Source organism: Xenopus laevis, chromosome 2L, assembly GCF_017654675.1.
Source record: "Xenopus laevis strain J_2021 chromosome 2L, Xenopus_laevis_v10.1, whole genome shotgun sequence".
Lineage (NCBI taxonomy): Eukaryota > Metazoa > Chordata > Amphibia > Anura > Pipidae > Xenopus > Xenopus laevis.
In genome coordinates, this window is record NC_054373.1 from 29,452,139 (window position 1) to 29,477,762 (window position 25,624).

The 25,624-nt window shown below is 38.8% G+C and overlaps 1 protein-coding gene across 3 annotated transcripts in view; it reads right to left on the reverse strand.

Moving 5' to 3' along the window:
- Positions 1-11,495: 11,495 nt before the first annotated feature.
- The window catches only part of trpv1.L (transient receptor potential cation channel, subfamily V, member 1 L homeolog), a 43,678-nt gene continuing 29,549 nt past the window's right edge, over positions 11,496-25,624 (reverse strand). For 2 of the 3 annotated variants that reach the window (XM_041581642.1, XM_018246044.2), the window contains 6 exons: positions 25,161-25,326; positions 22,908-22,974; positions 21,715-22,025; positions 17,584-17,711; positions 13,418-13,530; positions 11,496-11,888 (listed from right to left, as the gene is read on the reverse strand). In XM_041581642.1, coding sequence (XP_041437576.1) covers positions 11,734-11,888; positions 13,418-13,530; positions 17,584-17,711; positions 21,715-22,025; positions 22,908-22,974; positions 25,161-25,326 — 940 coding nt within the window. In that variant the 3' untranslated portion in view covers positions 11,496-11,733. The remainder of the gene's footprint in view (positions 11,889-13,417; positions 13,531-17,583; positions 17,712-21,714; positions 22,026-22,907; positions 22,975-25,160; positions 25,327-25,624) is intronic. The other variant, XM_041581644.1, reaches the window with a different exon arrangement.

The window sequence follows — 25,624 nt, forward strand, 5'->3', positions numbered from 1 at the left end:
TTGGGTCAGTGACCCCCTATTTGAACACTAGCAAGTATCAGAAGAAAAAGGACAATAATTAAACAAAATATAAAAAATAGTGAAGACCAATTGAAAAGTTGCTTAGAATTGACCATTCTATAACATACTAAGATTAACTGGAAGGTGGACCATCCCTTTAAGGAAAGTGTGCAATATTGGTAACAACATCTTATGGTTACAACCTGCTTAAAGGAGAACTAAACCTTAAAAATGAATATGGTTAAAATGCCATATTTTATATACTGAACTTATTGCACCAGCCTAAAGTTTCAGCTTGTCAATAGCAGCAATGATCCAGGACTTCAGACTTGTCACAGGGGGTCACCATCCTGGAAACTGTCTGTGACATCACATGCTCAGTGGGCTCTGAGCAGCTGTTGAGAAGCTAAGCTTAGGGGTTGTCACTAATTATCCAGCAGAAAATGAGGTTGGTCTGTAATATAAACTGATGCTACAGGGCTGATTATTAAATTCTGATGCTAATTGCACTGGTTTCTGTGCTGCCATGTAGTAATTACCTGTATTAATTACAAATTAGCCTTATAGTGTGACTTGTATATTCTATGTGTACTGTATATTGAGAGTGGGTCCCTAAGCTCAGTAAGTGACAGTAACACAGAGCATGTGCAGTGAATCAGCAGAAAAGAAGATGGAGAGCTACTGGGGCATCTTTGGAGACACAGATCTTTACTGCTAAAGGGCTGTGGTTGCCTTGGGCTGGTACAGAAGCCCAAAACATAATGTGCAACATTTCTAGCAAACTTCTTTAGTTAGGCTTTAGTTTTCCTTTAACAATACTATGGAATTATAAGAGAAACATAGAAAGAATACAACAAAACCCTGTCACATCTCGTCTACAAGAGGTTGAAAACACAACACAAGGTTTCTCAAAGTTTGAAAATGTCTAAGAAATTCAATCACTTATTCAAGAAACAGTTCTGATTTTACAGCAATTAAGTGGAACTGAATATTTATACAATAATATACAATAAGTATATACCAGTATTAAATAATCACAGCAAGCTCTTTCATATATATATATATGGGCTAAACTGTTCAGATACAAGCATGGCATGCAAATCCACTTCTTCCTTGTGTATACATGGGCGGTTACCTGTGGCTTGTTTATTATTAATGATGACATGAAAGACCAAGTAATTAAGAACTCGTTCTATTCACATGCCAGCCCACGTAACCCAGTCATCCTATGAACACCCGTGAGTGCTAAAAATAAATTAATTATACTGAATAGCTTGAATCTTACTTCTTGTTCATTGTCTTTACTTATTCAATCAGTGTCTGACAAGACTTTAAAGGGCATGTAAAGTGTAAAATAGAATAAGGCTAGAAATGCTGTATTTTGTATACTAAATATAAACATGAACTTACTGCACCACAAGCCTAATCAAACAAATAATTTATGCTTTCAAAGTTGGCTACAGGGGGTCACCATCTTGTAACTTTGTTAACCATCTTTGCAAGACTAAGACTAAGTGCACATGCTCAGTGTGGTCTGGGCTGCTTAGGGATCGTCATAAACAAAGCTGCTTGAGTTCTACATGGCTGGGAAGTAAGGCGGGGGCTCCCCCTGCTGTACATAAATATGATTGTTTCCCTGCTCAGCAATTAGGGACCATCTGACAATTCCTATCCACAGCAGTAAATGAAGGGAGAATTTCACTGCATTTCACTACAGTCAGGGTTCTTATTAAAATGGTACACATTTTTTATTTAAAGAATATTGGAGATAGGTTTATTTTTCATTAAAAAAAGTAAAAATGGGATTTTATTTTTTTAGCCTTTACATGCCCTTTAAAAAATGGAAAAATCATGATGTACCAAAGTGGAGTTTGTGCTGTAGTCCGTCTACAACGACCCTTCTCTTCTCAAATAAACACAAAATATCTCACAGTTCAGCTTTGATATGCAAAAGATATTTTTATGCAAATGTGATTTAGGTTCCATTAAAGCATTCTCTCCTTAGAATCACCATCCAGCAATGATAATCTGTAAAGCAGTTTGTCCTACGGTGGGCCAAATATGGCTTCCAAAGTGTTGTACTGGGTCAACATAGAACCCGATAACCAGGGCTTATTTCCACATTAGTTAAAGGAGTTGTTCACCTTTAAATTAAATTAAAGGGATACTGTCATGGGAAAGAAAACATTTTTCAAAATGAATCAGTTAATAGTGCTGCTCCAGCAGAATTCTGCAATGAAATCCATTTCTCAAAAGAGCAAAGACATTTTTTTATATTCAATTTTGAAGTCTGACATGGGGCTAGACATATTGTCAATTTCCCAGCTGCCCCAAGTCATGTGACTTGTGCTCTGATAAACTTCAATCACTCTTTACTGCTGTACTGCAAGTTGGAGTGATATCACCCACTCCCTTCCCATTCCAGCAGCCAAACAAAAGAACAATGGGATGGTAACCAGATAACAGCTCCCTAACACAAGATAACAGCTGCCTGTTAGATCTAAGAACAACACTCGATAGTAAAAACCCGTGTCCCACTGAGACAGATTCAGTTACATTGAGAAGGAAAAACAGCAGCCTGCCATAAAGCATTTCTCTCCTAAAGTGCAGGCACAAGTCACATGACCAGGGGCAGCTGGGAAATTGACAAAATGTCTAGCCCCATGTCAGATTTCAAAATTGAATATAAAAAAATCTGTTAGCTCTTTTGAGAAATGGATTTCAGTGCAGAATTCTGCTGGAGTAGCACTATTAACTGGTGCGTTATGAAAAAAACATGTTTTCCATGACAGTATCCCTTTAACTTTTAATATGACGTGAATTTTTTTTATTATTTGTGGTTTTTGAATTATTTAGATTTTATTCAGCAGTTCTCCAGTTTGTAATTCCAGCAATCTGGTGGCTAGGGTCCATATTACCATCGGAACCCTGCACTGATTTGAATAAGAGACTGGAATACAATACATGAAAATTGAAGGCCAGCTGAAAAGTTGCTTAGAATTAACTAGTCAATGTAAAGCAGAACCACCCCTTTAAACATAGACAGTGCTGCTATAGGTGTTATAAAAGCCTATGGTGGGGATAAGAAAATATTTATGTAAGCCGACTACTATTTATTCCTGGGTCCACCAGAAGGTTCTCTCGTACTATGACAGACTCATCAAAAAAAAATGAAAAATATTGTATTTCTCTGTATGCTTGGCTTCTAATTAAACTGGAGCCTGGTTTTAGGCTTTTAAGTAGGGTACACATACGGCTTATCTGCACCTCAATAAAAGTAATAACGTAAAGCAACAAGGGAATTTGATATAATTTAAACAGCTTGTACTTACTGTTTCCCCAGTCTTCAGTGGCTTGTGTCCTTCTTCAGAGTTGAAATAAAATGATCATAGGGCAATGCTTCTCTATGAATTAATATGCACTAATCTGTAATTAGGGTGATGCGGCTAAAATAGTTCCTCCCTCGCCAGTCATACTTGCAATGAGAGTTCCAAAGGAATGCATCAGCATCACAAACATGATGACAATCCGGACCTGTGTATGGAGAGCACGAATGAGACTGTAATTATTTTAACCTTGAACTTGGAAAGCATGTACTCTGATCATATGTATCAATTAGCACAGAGGGGAATAACGGATCAAAGTTTAATAGGTGGCAGCATTTTCATGGAGCATTAAACGGGTGGTTCACCTATAAGTTAACTTTTAGTATGCTATAGAATTGCTAATGCTAACAAACATTTTAATTGACCTTCATTTCTTTTGCATTGTTTTTGAACTATTTGTGTCTTTCCAGCTTTCAAATGGGGGTCACTGACCCCATCTAAAAAACAAATGCTCTGTAAGGCTACAACTGTATTGTTATTGCTACTTTTTATTACTCATCTATGTATCCAGGCCTCTCCTATTCATATTCCAGTATCATACACAATGCAAGGTTGCTATGGTAATTTGGACATTAGCAACCAGATTGCTGAAACTGCAAACTGGAGAGCTGCTGAATAAAAAGACAAATAACTCAAAACCCACAAATAATAAAAAATGAAAATCAACTACAAATCGTCTCAGAATATCACTCTCTACATCATACTAAAAGTTCATTTAAACGTGAACAAACCCTTTAAGGCAGGGCTGTCCAGCTGGCGGCCCCCTTTATGTGACCCTCCATATCAAAGTCTGCCTGCTGTGTCTGCTTACCATATGTAAACTTTAAAAGGTATCACTACAGAGATTAAGGGCTCTTACAGACGAGCGTTTTTACCTGCGCAGGAATAGACGCATTACATTTTTTCCAATGGGGCTGTACTCACACAGGCGCGTGTAGGCGCCGAACGCAGGAAAAATGCTGTGTGAGTACAGCCCCATTGGAAAAAATGTAATGCGTCTATTCCTGCGCTCCACTGCGGCTGAACGCAGAAAAACGGAACGCATTCTGTGGAATTGAACCTTGCAGCTAAGTTGTGAGAAGTTACATTTAATGAACCTCTTACTATATAACCATATAATACACAAAAGCCATGAATATATTGTAAATTATATCCTTATAAACGGTGAGTAGTGATGTCATCAGTTATAAACGGTGAGTAGTGATGTAATTTCTGTCACATGACTTACTAAAATGTGTGTATTATAATTAATAAAGTACCCCCAGTTGTAAAATATTAGGATATTATAAGTTACCTCGGAGTTCCATGACCTGTATAAAAACACTCGGCCTTCGGCCTCGTGTTTTTATATGGTCATGAAACTCCTCGGTAACTTATAATATCCATATATTTTACAAGAGGGGGTACTTTATTCACTATATTATAAATGACACTTCTCTATTCTAAGGCTGTGAATACTCAACACTGGATAACAGATCTTTCCGTTTTAGATCTTCATCCCTTAAGTCTACTAGAAATTCATGTAAACATTAAATAAACCCAATAGGCTGGTTTTGCTTCCAATAAGGAATAATTATATCTTAGTTGGGATCAAGTAGAAGCTATTGTTTTATTATTACAGAGAAAAAGGAAATCGTTTTTAAAAATGTGGATTATCTGGATAAAATGGAATCTTTGGGGCGAATTCACTAAGCAGCGAAAATGCGCTAGCGACGCCTTCGCCGCATTTCGCCAGGGCGCCGCTAATTCACTAAAATACGAAGTTGCAGTCAGGGAGGCGAACGGAAGAGAAGTTGCGCTAGCGTTAATTCGTCAAGCAAATCGAAGTTACGCTAGTGATGCCTAATTTGCATACGGTGCCAAGTTAAAGTACAATGGACGTATATGTAGCAGCAAATACATTACACTACACAAGCCTGGGAAAGCTTCATTAAATAAAATAGAGTTGTTATATTGCCCTATACATGTGCCCACTGTATAGTTTAGGTGCCATATGTTAGGAAATGTAGGGGGGAAGGAGGGTACCCCCAAAAAAATTTACGATCTTTTTCAGCCTTAAAAAAGGAAAATATGCCAGCATTTTTTGGGACTTTTTTTGAAGCAAGTCCTATCTATTCTATTGCACTTCGCCTGGTCTGAGGTGGCGAAGGCAAGTCTGGCGCAAGAGTAAAATGGCGTTCAGTAAAATGCGCAAGTTAGTGAATTAGTGTAGTTACGTCGTCCCTTCGCCATAGCGCAACTACGTCTGGCGTAAGGGTGCGAAGTATCGCTAGAGTAAGTCGACTTCACTAGCGAATTTTCACTAGCGTTAGTCACTTCGCCCTTTAGTAAATCTGCCCCTTTGGGTTTGTAATTTGGAGCTTTCTGGATAATGGGTTTCCAGATAATGGATCCCACACCTGTACCATTTTTTAAATAACCATGTAACTTTTCACTATCCCATCTCTCAGCAAACTGTCTGTACATGCAGCTTTGTGGCAGAGTTGGTTATACAAAAAGTCAGTAGCTTTAATATATTGTCTAGGGAGCACACGCCAATGTGTTTAATTTGTCAATCAAAATCCAAAATATTGCTGAGAGGGGGATACTGAAGACTAAATATATTATATGGGTTTCCTGGCACACAAAAAAGATAGCTAAATGTTATCATCCCAAACCATGAATCATATGAGTTACTTAACTGCAAGTTCTGTGTTGCATAACTATGGGATATATTTAACCAAAAGCCATTATTAAAGTGTTGCGAGTAGTAGTACTGGCTGAGCAGGTTTCTGGTGCTTGGTTGACATCTCTCTGTGTTAAAGGGATCCTATCATGAGAAAACATGTTTTTTTCAAAACACATCAGTTAATAGTGCTACTCCAGCAGAATTCTGCACTGAAATCCATTTCTCAAAAGAGCAAACAGATTTTTTAATATTCAATTTTGAAATCTGACATGGTGCTAGACATATTGTCAGTTTCTCAGCTGCCCCAGTCATGTGACTTGTGCCTGCACTTTAGGATGGAACTATTTTCTGGCAGGCTGTTATTTCTCCTACTTAATGTAACTGAATCAGTCTCAGTGGGACTTGGCTTTTACTATTGATTGTTGTTTTTAGATCTACCAGGGAGCTGCTATCTGGTTACATTCCCATTGTTCTTTTATTAGGCTTCTGGGGGGGGGGGGAGGAAAGGGGGTGATATCACTCCAACTTGCAGTACAGCAGTAAAGAGTGACTGAAGTTTATCAGAGCACAAGTCACTTGACTGGGGGCAGCTGGGAAACTGTCAGTATGTCGAGCCCCATGTCAGATTTCAAAATTGAATATAAAAAAATCTGTTTGCTCTTTTTAAAAATGGATTCAGTGAAGAATTCTGCTGGAGTAGCACTATTAACTGATGTGTTTTGAAAAAAACATGTTTTCCCATGACAGGATCACTTTAAGTATAGGAGGTTCCCATTTATATGGGGCAATTCCTTCCTTATTACTGTCACAATTTCTGACATTCCGAAATATTGCAGTAGGATATCATACTTTCTATTGCTGCAATGTATGGAGTTCGTTCCCGCCCAAGATGATGTACTACAGATTTACTAAAATCAGTATTCCTACATAGGGAATTTTCTATTCATCTATTACTTTATGCTCCTATTTTGGTGACAGTCCTGAAATGCCTTTACATACTAGTAAGTGGGCTCCCAAGAGCTTGGGCATGTAACTGGGGGTAATCTGTCTGAATTGGGAGGGGTACAAAATGCTTACCTTTCATAGTAAGAGAACATAAATTGATGGGTCTATTATAAATTCTACTTACTCTTTAATTTCTACATCTCCTCGAATCTACTGAAATTCAAAGCTAAATGTTGTTATTTAGTGCCTTCTAAGCAAATGTTTCTCTCCTTTCTCTGCCTCTTGCCCTGAAGTTACATCTCTCCACCATTATCATTATGAAACACTTTTGTCATCAGGATTAGTCATTTGTTGTTGTTTTATCATGTGCCAAGCAATTAGCTCTTCTGATCAATCATGCAAATGAACATACTTTGTTTGCACCCACATTGTTTATTCTGACAAGCAGGGCCGGAACTATGGGTTTGCAGAGTAGGCGGCTGCCTAGGGCGCCATCAGTGAGGGGCGCACTTTAAAAGCATTTTTTTTTTTTTTTCGTTTTTCTTTTCCTTTGTTTTTTAAAATTTTTTAAAGTGATTAATTATTTATTTTTATAGTTTTCATGGCGCTCTGGCCTCGGGCGAAACCTCCCTCCTCCTTCCGGCGCTTCTGTCCACCCTCTCCCTCTTGCCGGAAACTTAGTACTGCAGCTTAAGAGCTGCCTGGTGGCACATCGCGTCTTGCGTCACACACGTACGCACGTCAGTGATGTCACTGACGCAAACGCGGCAGAGATTTTGTGGACAGGCACGTTGGTGTGGCTCAGTCAGGCTCAGTGCTCGCAGCCTTGCACACTGTTTGCAGGAACTGAAGTTTGGATTCTGTACTATGAAGGTTCCTGCTGCTGGCAGAGTCAGGTATAGATTTGGGGGCATTTTTTTAATGTTGCTGCTGGGCTGGCACAGGTACATAGATACTTGGGGGGTGGGGGGCTGCATAATCTAATTTATTTTTGGCTGCTGCTGACACAGGTAAAGATTGGGGCCAGGGGCAGTATGATGACTGCTTAAACCTCCAGGGCTAGGGCTTGAGCATGCTCAGTTTGCTCCTCTCTCCCTCCCGCCTCCCAACCCTGCTGTAAGCTGAGCCCAGAGCTAAGAGTGAGCAGGGAGAGACTCAGGCAGGAAGTGATGTCACACCAAGCTAATATGGCAGCTGCTATCCTAAACAAACAGAGAGAGTTTTTAGAGCTGTTTACTCAGGTATGGTAAAGCATTCTACAGAATAAATATAGTGTTATAGCTTGCACTACTGTGGCTAATCTATTGGCAATAAACTGCTTCTGTAGCTTTCCTTCTCCTTTAACGTGTATGTTATATATCTTCTGTTAGTAATTATGATATTAGGAGGTCACCTTTGTTTCTCTGTCCAATTGAATACAGTGTGAACATTTATTTCTATGGCTATGGTATATGTTTGAGAACATTTTTGCAATTCAGGTATGGGAGCCGTTATTCAGAAACCCATTATCCAAAAAGCCCAAGGAAGGATTGACTCCATTTTTAAATGATTTCCTTTTTCTCTGTAATAATAAAACAGTACCTTATACTTGATCCCAACTGAGATATAATTAATGCTTATTGGAAGCAAAACCAGTTTATTGGGTTTATTTAATGTTTTCAGGATTTTCTAGTAGACAAAGTATGAAGATCCAAATTCGGGAAGATCTGTTATCTGGAAAATCCCAGGTCCCGGGCATTCTGGATAACAAGTCCCATACCTATTGCATTTGCAAGTGCACTATTTCTAATTGTATAAAGGACAACATTAAAACAACAATCCGATACATTAGGTTTGGGGTTAAATATGAAACTATGGATTTAGTGAATTCCGGGGTGTAGGATAACAGTGACTATGAAGGACTTACTGCAATGTCTCTTGTGACATAACATGTGTTCTATCACTATCACTGTACTGCCAGTTGGGGTACCCATGTCACATTCATGATATTAGGTTGCCATTAGCTGTAGTTATAGCGATTTGATTGATTTCTGTGAGCTAGACAAGGCTACGCCAACCAAATGTCAATCAAAGTACAGATATGGGACCTGTTATCCTGAATGCTGGATAATAGATCTTTCTGCAATTTGGATCTCCATACCTTAAGTCTACTAGAAAACCATTTAAACATTAAATAAACCCAATAGACTGATTTTTTTTTTTTGTTTAAATTGGGATTATTTGGAAAAAATCTAGGTCTATCTATCTGGAGGTTCCGGATAACGGATCCCATACCTGTGTAAGAAAACAACAGAACCAAGTGCAAATGTAATACAAAGAGTAAGTGAATAATGGTGTGAATCCTGCCCAATAGAATGAGAATGAGTTTTCATGTCTTTTTATATAATGTTTATGAGGCACATGATAGTGTATGCTGTCCTAATGACAGTCACTGCTCACGTGCTCAGCACTAGAGAATTTCATTACTCACCTGGGGAATGACTCCAATGATAGTTATGGGAAGAATTCATCCCAGTACACCCTAGAGAAAACATGTTTTAGAAACATTTACTGTGCCAGCTCACACGTGTGTACAGCTCCGTCACTTTTGTCTCTTGTTTTTGCTCATATTCTAAAAATGCATGATTTTTAAAGGGGTGGTTCACCTTCAGGTTAACTTTTAGTATGTCATAGGGGCAAATTTACTAGAGGGCGAAACGACTAACGCTGGGGAAAATTCGTCAGCGTGATGTAATTTCGGTACTTCGCCGATTTACTAACGGGCGCAGGCGTAACTTTGGTAGCGAAGGAAATGGACTCTAGCGCTACTTCACTCCCTAACGCCTGGCGAATTTGCGCTCTGACGAATGGATGTAACTACGTAAATTCACTAAAATGCTGATTTTAATGAACGTTACCTCTTGCGCCAGACTTGCCTTCGCCACCTCAGACCAGGCCAAGTAGATAGGAGTTCCTCAAAATTTAGTTAAAACTTTTTCTAAGTCCCAAAAAACGCTAGTATCTTCTTTTTTCAGGGTGATAGGCTGCAAAAGAGCGTACTTTTTTTTGGGGTAACTGGCTTCCCCCCTACATTTCCTAAGATATGGCACATAAATTATACACTGGGCTCATGTGTAGGGTAATATAACTTAATTTTATTTTATTAAGGTTTTCCGGGTGTAGTGTAATGTATTTGCTGCAACATATACGTCTATTGTACTTTAACTTCCCGCCATATGCAAATAAGCCAACGTTAGCGCAACTTCGCTTTGCTTGGCGCAGTAATGCTAGCGCAACTTTGCCAGCATTCGGCACCCTGGACGCAACTTCGGATTTTATTGAATTAGCGTTGTCCTGGAGGATCTACACCTGGCGAAGTGTTGCGCTGTGAGCGAAGCCATCGCTGGTGAATTTTCAGAGGTTAGTAAATTTGCCCCATAGAATGGTCTATTCTTAGCAACTTTTTCAAATGGTGTTTTTGAATGATATGCCTTCTTCTTTTGACTCTTTCCACATTTCAAATGGGGGTCACTGGCCCCATCAGCCAAAAACTATTGCTCTGTAAGGCTACGATTTTATTGACTTTTTTTTTTTTAAATTATCATTTGTATTACTTATTTCTTTTTAGGCACTTCTCTATTCATATTCATGTTTTTTTTTTTCAAACCATTGCCTGGTTGCTAGGTTAAATTAGACCGTAGCAACCAGATTCTAGATCTGTAGATCTGCTGAACAAAAAGCTAAATAATTAAAAAGCAATGCAATGCAACTGTTTTCTCTGCATTCCAGCATTGTTGCAGTCACCAGTGGAGTTGCGTCTGGTGCAGTTGTGCCCGTTACATCAAAATAAATGCAATTGTGCTGATAATATTCTATGGGGCAGATTTACTAAGGGTCGAATTTCGTTAAATTAAAAAAACGTAGAAATCCGACACTCGAATTGTAATCCTTCGACTTTGAATATTGAAGTCAAAGGATTTTTCACCGAATTTAGCGTTCGAACGATTCGAACAATTTTTAGCGATCGATCAAAGGATTTTTATTCTACCAAACAAAACATAGAAAAGTGCTCTGGAAGGTCCCCATAGGCTAACATTGCACTTTGGTAGCTTTAATTTGGCGAAGTATGAAGTTGAAGTTTTTTTTAAAGAGAAAGTACTTTAATTATCAAATGGTCGAATGATTTTTACTTCGAATCGTTCGAATCGAAGTCGAATGGTCGAATATAGCCTATTCGATGGTTGAAGTACCCATAAATTTACTTCGAACTTTTTTAACTTCGAAAATTCATTCGAGCTTAGTAAATCTGCCCCAAAGTGTGGTTAGCGGTTGCAATGAGAGTGACATGTGACCCTATTCTTTTCACTGGATACTGTGCCCACAGCATGGAAAAAGATGGATAGCACAATCTTATATTGTTAGTAACAACAGAAGACATTTTCATTTAATTCGTTCCACCCAGGATAATTATTTTCCAAAAGTTTATTTGGAATTGATATTCAAAGAGACTAAAAGTAGATTTTTTAGAGTTTTTTAATAAAAGAGAGAAATGGCACATTATAAACATCAGGAAACAGGTGCAGCGTGTTGAGAAAAGTCCACATTGAAATTGTATGTGATGGGACACTGGTACTGCAGTTATACACAACATTGAATAAGAAAATGTCAGTTTTATTGTAGTGGGGCAGCAAATATGTGTTTGTCCAGCTGTTTAACCCTTATTTCTAGTGACGGAGCACAGGGAGAGGGACATATTCACTGCTGGGATGTCTCTTCCTGATCTTCTTCTTTCACTGTCTGAATTGTCAAACCAGGTTGTATCTGTAATGGAACCTCCTCTGGAACCGTCTCATGTTCGTTTCTCAAATTCATTTCTTTTATGTGAGGAACCAACGATCTCCAACGTCTCCCTGAAATATGAAATGTCTGTAAGTATACAGGTATTGGATCCCTTATCCAGAAGCCCATTATCTAGAAAGCCTCGAATTACGAAAAGCCGGTTTCCCATAGACTCCATTTTATCCAAATAATCCAAATGTTTAAAATGATTTTCTTTGTATCTGTAATAATAAAACAGTACCTTGTACTTGATCCAAACTAAGATATAAATAATCCTTATTGGAGCCAAAATCAGCCTATTGGGTTTATTTAATGTTTACATGATTTTCGAGTAGATTTAAGGGATAAAGATCCAAATTACGCTATCCGGAAAACCCCAGGTCCCGAGCATTCTGCCCGAGCATTCTGGATAACAGGTCCCATTCCGTATATGTGAATCTGTATGTTTAACCCAGTATACTTCTGACTTCTCTTCCCTATTATATCTATATAATACACAAGAGCCATGAATCTCCTGTAAATTATATCCTGATAAACGGTGCTTAGTGATGTCATCGGTTATAATTGGAGCTTGGTGATGTCATTTCTGTCAGACGACTCAGTCAAACTTGTGTATTATCGTATAATAAATAAAGTTGCAAAATATGATGATATTAAAAGTCACCTTCGACCTTGTGTATTTATATGGTCATGAAACTTCTCAGTAACTTTAATTAACTATAATTTTCAGATATTATACAAGAGGGGGTAGTTTATTCACTATATAACAGAATTTGTAAGGGTCTATTGACCCTCCAGTCTGACTTTGCATTTACCCCTGGGACTATAGCACATGTAGCAATTTTAAGGCATTACAAAATGCCAAGTGAAGGCTGATGGACTTAAACTAGCCTTAAAGGGCATGTAAAGGCAAAAAAAATAAAATCCAATTTTTCCTTTCTTTAATGAAAAAGAAACCTATTTCCAATATTATTTAATTAAAAAATGTTTACCTTTTTATAAGAAACCTGACTGAATACAGTGAAAATCTCCCTTCATTTACTGCTGTGGATAGGAATTGTCAGATGGTTCCTAACTGCTGAGCAGGGAAACAATCATACTTATGTACAGCAGGGGGAGCCCCCGCCTTACTTCCCAGCCATGCAGAACTCAAGCAGCTTTGTTTATGACGATCCCTAAGCAGCCCAGACCACACTGAGCATGTGCACAGTCTTAGTCTTGCAAAGATGTTTAACAAAGTTACAAGATGGTGACCCCCTGTAGCCAACTTTGAAAGCATAAATTATTTGTTTGATTAGGCTTGTGGTGCAGTAAGTTCATGTTTATATTTAGTATACAAAATACAGCATTTCTAGCCTTATTTTATTTTAGACTTTACATGCCCTTTAACCACCCAAAACACTATTATATTCTATTGAGCCAAGGCATCACTAAAAAAAAGAAAATCTTGATTAGAATCCATGTTAGAGAAAGAGCTACAATACACAGGAATCAGACATGAAGCTTATCTTGTACTTACACAATAACTTGTTAAATAAACCTCTGAATGAGCACATTGTGTTATTTTAGTATTTAGTTGAGTTTTGGGGAGATTCCTCACCTCTTGGTCGGAATGAAGCACTGAGGGTGCTTTTTAATCCATGACAATTCCCAGGGTCCTCCATGATTATCCCTAGGTTTGAGTTCCATTTGTTCCAATTTACTTCATCGACTCTATATGGGAAAGCATTAGGGGAAATAGACAGCTCGTTACAGGCGTTTATGATTAGTAGCCATTCACTGTAGTGTGAATAACCAGTCATCTCCAATTCAGCTCATATCTTTAGAGCAAAGGATGATTTCTCAGTTTTGTGTGACAATTAGGTGCTCTGCACTGTAGAAATGTTTTAATATATATATATATATATATATATATATATATATATATATATAATAATATTACAATATTAAATGTCATTATTACTGTGAATAATGGCCTGTAGCTTAGGGAAAATCACCCAAGTTCTCTAGAACTCCAAATTCCTCCCCACATCAGTTCCTTAAAGCGGTGGTTAACATTTAAGTAAAATTTTAGTATGTAATAGAATGATACATTTTAAGCAAACTTTCAATTGGTCTTTATTTTTTTTATTTTATTTTTTTTATAGTTTTTGCCTTCTTCTTTTGTCTCTTTCCAGCGTTCAAATGGAGGTCACTGACCCCATCTAAAAAAAAATGCTCTGTAAGGCTACAACTTCATTGTTATTGCTACTTTTTATTCCTTATCTTTCTATTCAGGCCTCTCCTATTCATATTCCAGTCTCTTATTTAATTAAATACATGGTTTCTAGGGTAATTTGGACCCTAGCAACCAGATTGCTGAAGCTGCAAACTAGAGAGCTGCTGAATAACTTAAAAACCACATATAAAAAAATGAAAACTAATTGCCGTATGATGTTGTGATGGATGATTCTTTTAATGCCTTTGGGATTAATAGTGGTTTGGATGATTTTTTGAATAAGCATAATATCCAAGGCTATCGGGATCTTAAAATGTACAGTTAGTTAGTACAGGTTTTGGTTTATACAGTTTATAAATGTGACTGTATAGATATGTGTATTATGTATATGTGCACTGGGGCTTGTTTGGAGGGGTTGAACTCATGGCCAGAACTAGGGGTAGTAGAGTAGGTGCCCGCCTAGGGCGCAATTAATGGGGGGAGGGGCACTTTTTAAAGGGAATTTTTTTTCTTTTTCTTATTGTTGTTTTTTTTTTAATTTTCCCCCCGATTTCTTTATTGTTTGAAGGTTCTCTCCAGGTTCCAGCAGCGTTACGCTCTGCTCCCCACCTCCCTCTTACTTGCTCTTTGATTTTTTTTGGCTGCTGCTGGCACAGGTACAGATTGGGGACTTGGGGGCAATATGAGGGATTGGTTGCTGTTGGCACAGGTACATATAGCCACATGATGGATGCTGGCACAGGTGCATGGGAGCAAAATAATGGCTGCTGGCACTGGTAAATGGGGGAAATCAAGAAGGGAGTTTCATTTTATGTGGCTGGCTGATAACACTTGGCACATTTATTAATTGACTATCTGGACCTCTTCTTGTACTAGAGCTGATTAGGGTTATGTGTGCTGTAATTGGGGGGGGGGCTGCTGTTTAACGTGCGCAGTGATTATTTGGTTGTAAGTTTGGGCTGATATGCTGCCTGTGACTTTTTTGTGAATTATAAAAATATAATACATAACATGCAGAAAAATGCTCGATTTGCCTAGATTTAATGATAAGCTTTTTGATGTTTATAATGTATAGAGCTACATTTTTTTTTTTACTAAATAGGGGCTGTTAATAAGAATTCAGTGTGCCGTAACTGTAAGTTATCAGGCTGTCCTCCATTTGTCCTCAGACTGGGCCTCAAACCTCACTCCTTGTTACATATCAATATAATATATGTGCCTTTATAATGTTACTGCCTTGTGGTCCCTGAGTATCAAGATGTTATGCCTGCCCTGCCTTTTGTGTTATAATATGTCTTCCATTCAGATGTTTTATAGTGATGCATTAAAGTAGGGTGAACAAATAACTTGAAAATTCAGGGACATGTCTAAAAAATCCAAAGAGCAGGGCAAAACTGATGTGTCCCTGGAATTTTTAAGTGATCAGTTCACCCTAAAGTGATACTCTACATTAAATTAAGTTAGTATGATGTTGATTTTGTAATATTCTGAGACAATTTGCAGAATTGGTCTTCATTTTCTTTGTGGTTTTTCCAGTTATTTAGATTTTTGTTCAGCATCTCTCCAAACATTCCAGCAGATATATGGTTGATAGGGACCAATTTTCCCTAGCAACCTGGTAGTTTTTTGAGTGAAAGACTGAAAGATGAATGTGGGAAAAAAACATTTTAGACTAACTGAGTTCCGTTGCCTTCTGATCCCTTTATGTGTATACAATGGTAGGCAGGTTATCTTGTGCGTATGTTAAAATGTGTTTTTTTTTGTTTTTGGGAAAATTGCCTTATTTTATGTACACCACCAGAGGAAACTTTAATGATAGGTTATTGTGCTTTATGCATGATCTAAATGGCCTGAACACCCTGAATTAATTTTTTTTTTTAATTCGTTATCTTGTAAGGAATGTCATCCAAAAAACCTTCTGGTGCAGAATTCAGAAAAAGAAGAAAGATAAGAGAAGATGAAGCAAGTAAACTATCAAAGCAGTTGCAAAAATGGCTGAAACCAAGCAAAAGTACATGAGCAGAAACTCCTTTAACTTCAGCAGAATGCACCAGTGGCATTGGTTTAAGTGGTCAGGGCACCAGCATCATAGAAACAGCTCCAGAAATCTGTTTTGAATCTGACAAAGATTTAGAACTAATGCCAGAAAAAGAGAAAAGTAAAAGCTGTGCAGAATCACACAGTGATGAAAGTGTTAATGGCATATATGCCAGCTGCTCACATATTGCCAGTGAAAGCTTGACACAGGGTGACACAATATCAGAAGATACTCCGACTGAAAACTGTCCAAACATAAAGATAAATCTAAATGATCCAACCTCATGGCCAGAAATAACTGATAAAATTATAAGGTACCTTGGACAGCAGGGCTGGACAGGGCAGCCGTCAGGGGGGGACAGGGGGTACAAGTGTCCTGGGCCTGCCCCACAGTTTTTTTTATCTTATAAGGGGGCCCTGACCATCAATAGCTTTTTATAACTTGTGCGTGTGGGGAGTTACCTTTTTTAGCGCTGATATCTGTGTGGTCTTTTAACTGTTGTGTGGAGTGGGCGGGATCTGGGGTGGGGCTTGGAGGCTGGGGTGGGCGGGGCCCGCGGGGCCCAGGGTGCCCCGAGAATTTTTTTGTATGGGGCCGTGATTTCTAATGGCGGCCCTGGGGCCGGATTAAGGTAAAGATGGGGATTTTGGAAAGTCTCAGTCAATGGTTTTGTTTTCCATGTATTTTGTTTGGCAAACACATCTTTTTACTGATAAACCCAAAAAAGGGGTTTTCTGACTGGAAGAATTTGAACCCACGCATTCCAGCTCATGAAAATTCTGTAGATCATCATGAAAACCATTCACAGTGGAAACTCATGGAAAAAAAAGATGAAGGAAGGAAAGTTCATTGATAGTGAATATTTTACTTATATTGCACTTTTCTCTTAGGAGTTGTGTTCAAAGTAAAATGTTGTGGACATTCTAGTATTGTTGTTAAGTGAACCCTTCATTTGCACTTTGTTTGACAGAATAAAATTATCCTACTGTTTTGGGTTTTCTGACATTTTTTAGTGAACTTTATTTTTGTTTGTTAACATTACATATTTATATATATATAAAAAAAAGTTTCATTCATTCATTCATTTAATCAATTCATGTGTTGTAAGGTTTCTTTATTAAAAACCATAAGTTATTAGGTGGGAAATGGTCACACAGAACGGGGGCGGGTCTTTTTTCAATCCAACCTTGTAAATATGTAAACATGAAAGCAGCCCCTTTAGATTTCTATTGGAAAACCCACCTGCATCTCAGCATTTGCAAATAAGGATTAGGTTCGGCCGGCCAGAAGGATTCGTCCAAATCCTGCTGAAAAAAGCTGAATCCTGGATTCGGTGCATCCCTAGTGCAAACAAGCCCACGAATACTTATCCTGAAACCAGCTGCTTATTGCAGCATCATAAATACATTGTAATCACCACCAACGTTTTCAAAGCTTTAATAGTGCTTATCTTTACATTACTGTATGAACACCATTACTTTATGGTAGCACATGGGTAGAGTTAGTTTACCTAAAGCACCATCTGTAATCCTCCTTGCCATCGGGTGTTATTCCAACAAGGACAGATTTTCCTGATCTTAACGTGTCCCTGAAGGCGTTAAGAAAGCTTTTCTCAATGTCCAGTATGGTAATCGCTCTCTGTAGAACATAAAAGAATTGTAATGTATTCACAACGTGAATTGGGTTTCTGATGTAATCCTAGACTAGACTGGGTGTAAGTAAATGAAAGACCCCCATCAGTAGCTCATAACAAAATCAGTGAAAACATGATCAGAAACACACAAGGTAGAGTCCTGCAGCGGGTCGGGTACCTGCGGGTTACCCGCAAAAAAAGCAGGTACCCTGTATCCTGTATAGTTGTGCTTTGTGCTGCTCAGTCCTTCCTACCTTTTGTTCTGTATTGAGTGCTGCTGTGCCTACTGATGCAGGGGAACCCCAGAACTCCAGGATACCCTCAACACCTTGTATGAATCTCTGCACCAAAAGAATAGGGTGCATAGATAAGTCGAACACCAGAAATGATTCCAGAGAACACCAGAAATGGCGGCTAGTAGACTTATAAATATTCTGCACATCTAAGCCTTATTTGTGATGAAGAGAACACCATAGGCGCAACACAACTGCATCACCCCTTTGGGACCACAATGATGCCCAAATTCTGGAAAAAAAAAAAACATGGCGATGGCCTTGGAATTGCACTCTACTCTCTGCACTTGCAGTCGTAAATGTGCCCTTTAATCTTCTATAGCTCTAGCATATCAAAGATAGTTAATAAACATTCACCCCCTCTATGGCCCCACCTACTGCATTACTTTGTCCATAAAGGATAAATAAACCTTTAAAATAGGTGAATGTAAAATTGATGAGCTATTCAGCACTTTTGCAATTAACATTCAATATTTTATATATATTTTAATTCCAAGATATTAAGGGGTACATGTAATGTTAATATGAATGAATTTTGTTACAACAGCGCCACCTGCTTTTCACGACCAGTCTGACCACCAAGTAGTCAAGGAAGTTGTCAGGAGAAAGATGCTCTGATGTTCTTCTGATTAAGAGAAAAAACAGAAAACTTTCTCAAATCTTTCCTAACCAGAAATACATCAGAGCAACCTCTTTGTTTCTCCAGACAACTTCCTTGACTACTTGGTGGTCAGAATGGTTAGAAAATTACCAGCAGGTGGCACTGTTGTAACAAAATTCATTCATATAAAGCCTACATGTATCCTTTAATATCTTGGAATCAAAAAATAAATAATGAATGTACACAGCAAGTTCTTAGAATAGCTTCTCTCATCAATTTTACATTCGCTTATTTTAAAGGTTTACTTATCCTTTAATGGACCAGTTCAACTATTTGGGAACAACTGTCTTATATTTGTAAGTTGTCGTTTGTTGTTTACATAACAATACATCACCCTGATTATGTAAGTATACTAAAGGACTGATTTATCAATATTCGAATTTGACCTTTTTTCCTTGCTTCAAAAATAGCGAAATCGAGTTTCCAAATCTTGAATATTTAAAGGGCATGTAAAGGCAAAAACATAAAATCCCATTTTTACTTTCTTTAATGAAAAAGAAACCTATCTCCAATATACTTTAATTAAAAAATGTGTACCGTTTTTATAAGAAACCTACAAAAAATACAAGATTATTATTATTATTATTATTAACATGTATTTATATAGCGCCAACATATTGCGTAGCACTGTAAAGTAAATGTGATTATACAACTACATCACATGAATTACATATATAGAATATATGGAGTAACAAACATCACAATCAATACAGGTACAAAAAGGTGAGGAAGGCCCTATGCATAGGCATACAGTCTAAAGGGAAGGGAGTAATACACAAGGTGTGGGAGTGGGCAAGATCGAATTAAGTGGGTGAGAAATGTGGTATTGTATGTGGAGTGAGGGTAGGCTTCTCGAAAGAAGTGCGTTTTCAGAGATTTTTTGAAAGGAGAAAGGTTGGGAGAAAGTCGGACAGACCGTGGGAGAGCGTTCCAGAGGAGGGGTGCAGCCCTTGCAAAGTCTTGAATGCGAGCATGTGAGGAGGTAATGAGAGAAGAGTTGAGTAGTAGGTCAGTAGAGGAGCGTAGTAAGCGAGTGGGTGAGTATATAGAGATGAGTTCAGAGATGTAGGGTGGGGCAGAGTTATGAAGTGCTTTGAAAGTCAGTGTCATTAATTTGAATTTGATTCTGAAAGGTAACGGAAGCCAGTGCAGGGATTGACAGAATGGCGAGGCAGAGGAGGAGCGGTTGCTGAGGTGTATGAGCCTCGCAGCAGTGTTCATTATGGACTGGAGAAGTGACAGTCTCTGGAGGGGGAGGCCAATTAAAAGAGAGTTACAGTAGTCTAGACGCGATATGATGAGAGAGTGAATAAGAATTTTGGCAGCTTCTTCGGTGATAAATGATCGTATTTTGGATATGTTCCTTAGGTGGAAGTGACATGATTTAATAAGTGACTGGATATGAGGAGTGAATGACAGGGCAGAATCTAGGATAACCCCAAGGCACCGGGCCTGGGGAGAGGGGGTTAACTATGATGGATACTTCGGGGATGCTACTGGTGTTAGTTGGAGGAAAGAGAACCATTTCAGTTTTAGAGAGGTTTAATTTAAGGTAGCGTTGCGACATCCAGGTAGAGATAGCGGACAGGCAGGAGGAGACGTGAGTTAGGAGTTCTGGGTTGAGATCAGGAGATGAGAGATAGATCTGAGTATCGTCAGCATAGAGGTGGTAGTGGAAACCATACGAATTTATTAATTTGCCAAGGGAGGAAGTATAGAGGGAGAATAGTAATGGTCCCAGGACAGAGCCTTGGGGAACTCCAACAGAAAGAGGTAGGGGAGAAGATGATACTCCATTGCAGGAGACACTGAAGGAACGATTGGTGATGTAAGAAGAGAACCAGGACAGGGCTGTGTCACGAAGGCCAAGCGACTGGAGGGACTGGAGGAGGAGAGGGTGATCTACAGTGTCAAATGCGGCTGAGAGATCAAGCAGTATTAGTAGCGAGAAATGATTGTTGGCTTTAGCGGTTAAAAGGTCATTAGTAAGTCGAGTCAGGGCAGTTTCCGTGGAGTGTTGTGGCTTAAAACCAGATTGTAGGGGGTCCAGCAGGTTATTGTCAGAGAGGAATGAGGTTAGTCGGTTGTAGACTAGGCGCTCAAGTAGTTTAGAGATGAAAGGTAGCAGAGAGATAGGTCAGAGGTTGTCAAGATTGGAGGGATCAAGAGAGGGTTTTTTCAGAATGGGGGTGACAAGAGCATGTTTTAGATGGTGATCCCCTATAGCCAACTTTGAAAGCATACATTATTTGTTTGATTAGGCTTGTGGTGCAGTAAGTGTTTATATTTAGTATACAAAATACAGCATTTCTAGCCTTATTCTATTTTAGACTTTACATGCCCTTTAAGATTTATTAGTGCAAAACACTCGAAAATAAAAATTTGACATCTAAAAATGGAAGGCTTCATTTTGAAGTCCAGCAATTTTTCTGTTTGAGTTAGAGATGTATTCACAATCACTCAAGATCCATTACTGTTCCTTTAGGGCAGAGACACACGATCAGATTCAGGGAGATTAGTCGCCCGGCGACAAATCTCCTCTTCTCGGGCGACTAATCTCCCCGAACTGCCTTCCTGCCGGCTAAAATCGAAATTGCTGGTGGGATGGCACTCGGAGCGCTTTGTTTTCCGATGTTGCCCAAAGTTTTCTCGTGAGGCAACTTCGGGCGACTTTGGAAAATGAAGCGCTCAGAGTGCCATCCCACCAGCGATTTTCATTCTAGCCAGTGGGAAGGCAGTGCGGAGAGATTAGTCCCCCCGAAGAAGAGATTTGTCAACGGGCGACTGATCTCCCCGAATCTGACCGTAAGTCTCTTACGGGGGGGGCATTTACTGCAACCCAAGATGCAAGTGCAAGAGAACTAAGGGGTGCAAAGGAATGCAGGCAGTGCTACATTCAATTTGGGTGGACTCTGTGCTCCAAAGTAGACCGTAGAGTAGAGACCTGTGGCAATTTTCCAATTCTCAGAGCAGGGTACAAAGTACAAAAACATGGCTGGTTTTCAGAGGGAACAGATCTTACAAACTATTTGCATGTCACAGGAATTTCCTTACCTGAAGTTTCCAGATACTTTTACTTTCTTGAGCAACCTTGCTTACTGTTTCCCCCATCAGCGCTATTAACATATTAAGCAGGAGGATGTAGGTTAATATGACATAGGTGATCAGCAGGAAGATGAACACGGGTTTGTATTTGTAGTTGTCTGTAAATTCCAGATCTCCCATTCCAATGGCAAACTTAAAGAGTTCCTGGCAGGTGTAGTAGAGGTTGTTGTAAGAAGCAGGCTCAGGTTTGCAGCAGCGTCGCCCACATGTACTATTCACGTCTGTTCTGACTTCTCCATCTTCAATGAGAGTCACCAGAGCTATACGGTTAATGAAGAGAGCACTGAATTAGAATGATAGAATCATGTGCAAAGTCACTTTAGGCCACATAAGACATGTCATTGGGTAACTTCATTGGCATCCACATACTTAAAGTGTTGCCCTGCACTGGTAAAACTGGTGTGTTTGCTTCAGAAACACTACTTTTGTTTATATAAATAAGCTACTGTGTAGCAATGGGGGCAGCCATTCAAACAGCAGATAACATATAAACTCTGTAGAACATAATGGTGTTATCTGTTATCCACTATTTAACCTGTGCCATATAGCCTTTTTTCAATTTCCACCATTGCTACACAGCAGCTTGTTTATATGAACTATAGTAGTGTTTCTGAAGCAAACACATCCGTTTTACCAGTGCAGGGCAACACTACATTATATTTTCATTACTTAAAAACACTTTTTTTTTTGGTGTTACTGTTCCTTTAACAAAGGTATGAACATAACCAAAAGCATAACCAAAGCTTGGCACCAGAGCTGGACCCCTGAAGTACCGTAGTTGGGTAATAAACATCAATCATCCAGGGGATGTTCACATTCAGAACATAGTCTAAATCTGAATAGCCCCTGGGGAAAAAAACATTTTTGTAAATCATCTTTATTATTTTAAATGGTTAGTTTTGAAGTTACAGACCACCTATGCTGTTAATCGCTGATGCTTTTTGGGCCTCTGTGTACTTCAAAATGCTAGGGCCCCATTGAAATCCCAGTCCAGGCCTGATGATGCTTATTGTCTTGCTTTATGGCAGGGATTTTACATTTATAGGGCGGTGTTTATCTGGCGGTGGTCACTGTGTTATTGTGCGGGTTAGTGGAAAGACAGGAAATGTGCACACACATGCATGGTATAAGTAAAACATTACCTGCAGCAAAACCAAAAAGAAACAAAAGGTAGACGAACAGGAACCGGACCATGTCACTCAGAATTAACTGCAAAAGAATGAACAGCAACCGTCACACACAGGCAGTGCTTTAAAAATAAAGGTATATAATATAAGCAGACTAGTACAGGTACCCGGCACTGCACAGGAAAGTTATAATAGTTTCCTATATAAAGCATTAAGCATAGGTATGGGACCTGTTGTCCAGAATGCTCGCGACCTGGAGCTTTCCAGATAAAGGGTCTTTCTGTAATTTGGATCCTCTCACCTTAAGTCTACTAGAAAATCATGTAAACATTACATAAACCCAATAGGCTGGTTTTGCTTCCAATAAGGATTAATTATATCTTAGTTGGGATGAAATACAAGAAACTTTTTGTATTATTATAGAGAAAATGAAAATTATTTAAAAAAATGTGGATTATTTAATTATAATGGAGTCTATGGGGAGCAGCCTTTCCGTAATTCGGAACTTTCTGGATAATGGGTTTCCGGATAACAGATCCCATACCTGTACTATAAAATGCCACAATGTCATTTTATAGCCATGTAAATGGACCACATAAGTGAACTAGCTCCCATAGTACTACAGAATGGTGCAATGTCATTAGGCAGATGGGCTCTTTTATATAAGCTTAATTTCAGATGCAGACATGATGTATTTTATTAGAGGATATTTATCAGGGCAGTTGTGTCTATAAGTTCCCATTTGTACATGTTTCAGACTTACAGAATGCCAAAGATTTTTTTCTGGCTATACATGCAATGGTCCCCTTGCCCAGCCTGACTATTATAATAATAATAATAGGGTGCTGTGCAAATCACATAAACTGGTTAATATGGTCCTTTTCAACCCTACCTATTAGATGTGTGGCAAATGCCCTATCAGATATCTGCCATTAAATGAAAACTAGACCCATCAAACAGTGTAGGTCTCTATAAAAATATATTGCATAAAAAAGCTCATATGTAAACTCTGCTTCATGTAAATATACCATTTTCATAATAATATACTTTTTTAGTAGAATGTTCCATTGGGTAATTCTTATTAGAAAATTGCCATTTTAAAAAATAAAGACTGCGGATCCTAGAACTCACGGTGCACACACACATACCAAACAAACTAGGTCACACGAGCCAATTAACAGACAGAGTTCTGTCTTTTGCTTCCACACTTCTTCCTGTTACAGATAGGGGCAGATTTACTAAGCTCGAGTGAAGAATTCGAATGGAAAAAAATTCGAATTTCGAAGTATTTTTTTGGGTACTTCGACAATTTGAAGTAAAAATCGTTTGACTATTCGACCATTCGATAGTCGAAGTACTGTCTCTTTAAAAAATACTTCGACTTCATACTTCACCACTTTAAACCTACCGAGGTGTAATGTTAGCCTATGGGGAGGTCCCTCGATCGATTGCTTAAAATCGTTCGAATCGTTCCATTTTTATTCTATCGAAGCATTTGCGCTAAATCCTTCGAATTCGATATTCGAAGGATTTAACTTTGAGGGTCGAATTTGAGGGTTTATTAACCCTCGAAATTCGACCCTTGATAAATCTGCCCCTTAGAGTTGTAGTATTTCTGGTCAGGTGATCTTTGAGGCAGCACACAGACCATCACGAAATGGGGGTTCAAGTATTTACTTAAATATAATTCTTTAACATGCCACTTAATTTGATATAAACTATCCGTTGCTCAAGTATTCATTTTGGGGGTATAGTTTTCCTTTACGGCTTATGGTGGCACAAAGTGACATCACAAAGGAAATGATGTCAAGAACCCAAACTGTTGCTACAAAGGGGGACCCCATTTTGAGGCAATATTTGCTTGTGACATAAACATACTATTCATCTAGTGATGGGTGAATTTATTTGCCAGGCATGGATTTGCGGTGAATTTCTGCATTTCGCTGCTCACTAATGTTTTGCGAAAAATGCACTGCGACAAAAATATTGTTGCGCACATAAAAATTCTCGAGTTCAAATTTATTCGGACGCCCATTGACTTTAATGCATTCGGACAAAATAGTCGAGCGCATAAAAATTGTTGCTCGCGTCAAAATCATATTGACGTCCATTGAGTTCAATGCGTTTCGCAAATTTTTTCACCGTTTCAAGTTTTTTTTTGCCGTTTCGAGAATTTTTCGCCAAAGCGAAACAGGACCGATTCGCCCATCACTATATTCAGCCCATATTGACAATATATACAAGAGTATAACAAAAAGATTAACTGACCTTCTCAATCATAACAGAATATATGCCCATCAACTGAAAGCCCCTCGTGTAGTAAAGCACATTGGCCCAGCTCATTGCTAAACAGATCACCAAGAAGGCCACATATTCATTCCTTCCACAGAAGTAAAGCACGGTGGATAACAGGAGGAGGACAGACTGGGCAAAGCTGGAAGGAAATGTACAGAAGCCTATGAGTGGTAGTCGTTGGTCTCATACTGTAAGGCTCAGGGGTGGATTAATGCATAGGCTAACCTAGGCCATAGCCTAATGGTCCACAGTGTTGAGGAGCCCATTGGTTTTTTTTTCAATTTGTGTTTTTATTTTGTTTAAAAAAACTTTTTTGACTGTGCAGGTCTGCAGATGCTGTGGGCCCTGTAGGGTGCTGGCTGGGAGGGGATTAGGTAAGGCAGCAAGGTGCAAGCACGTCTACACTGTTTGTGCACTGTTTGTGCATGCAAGCTTTC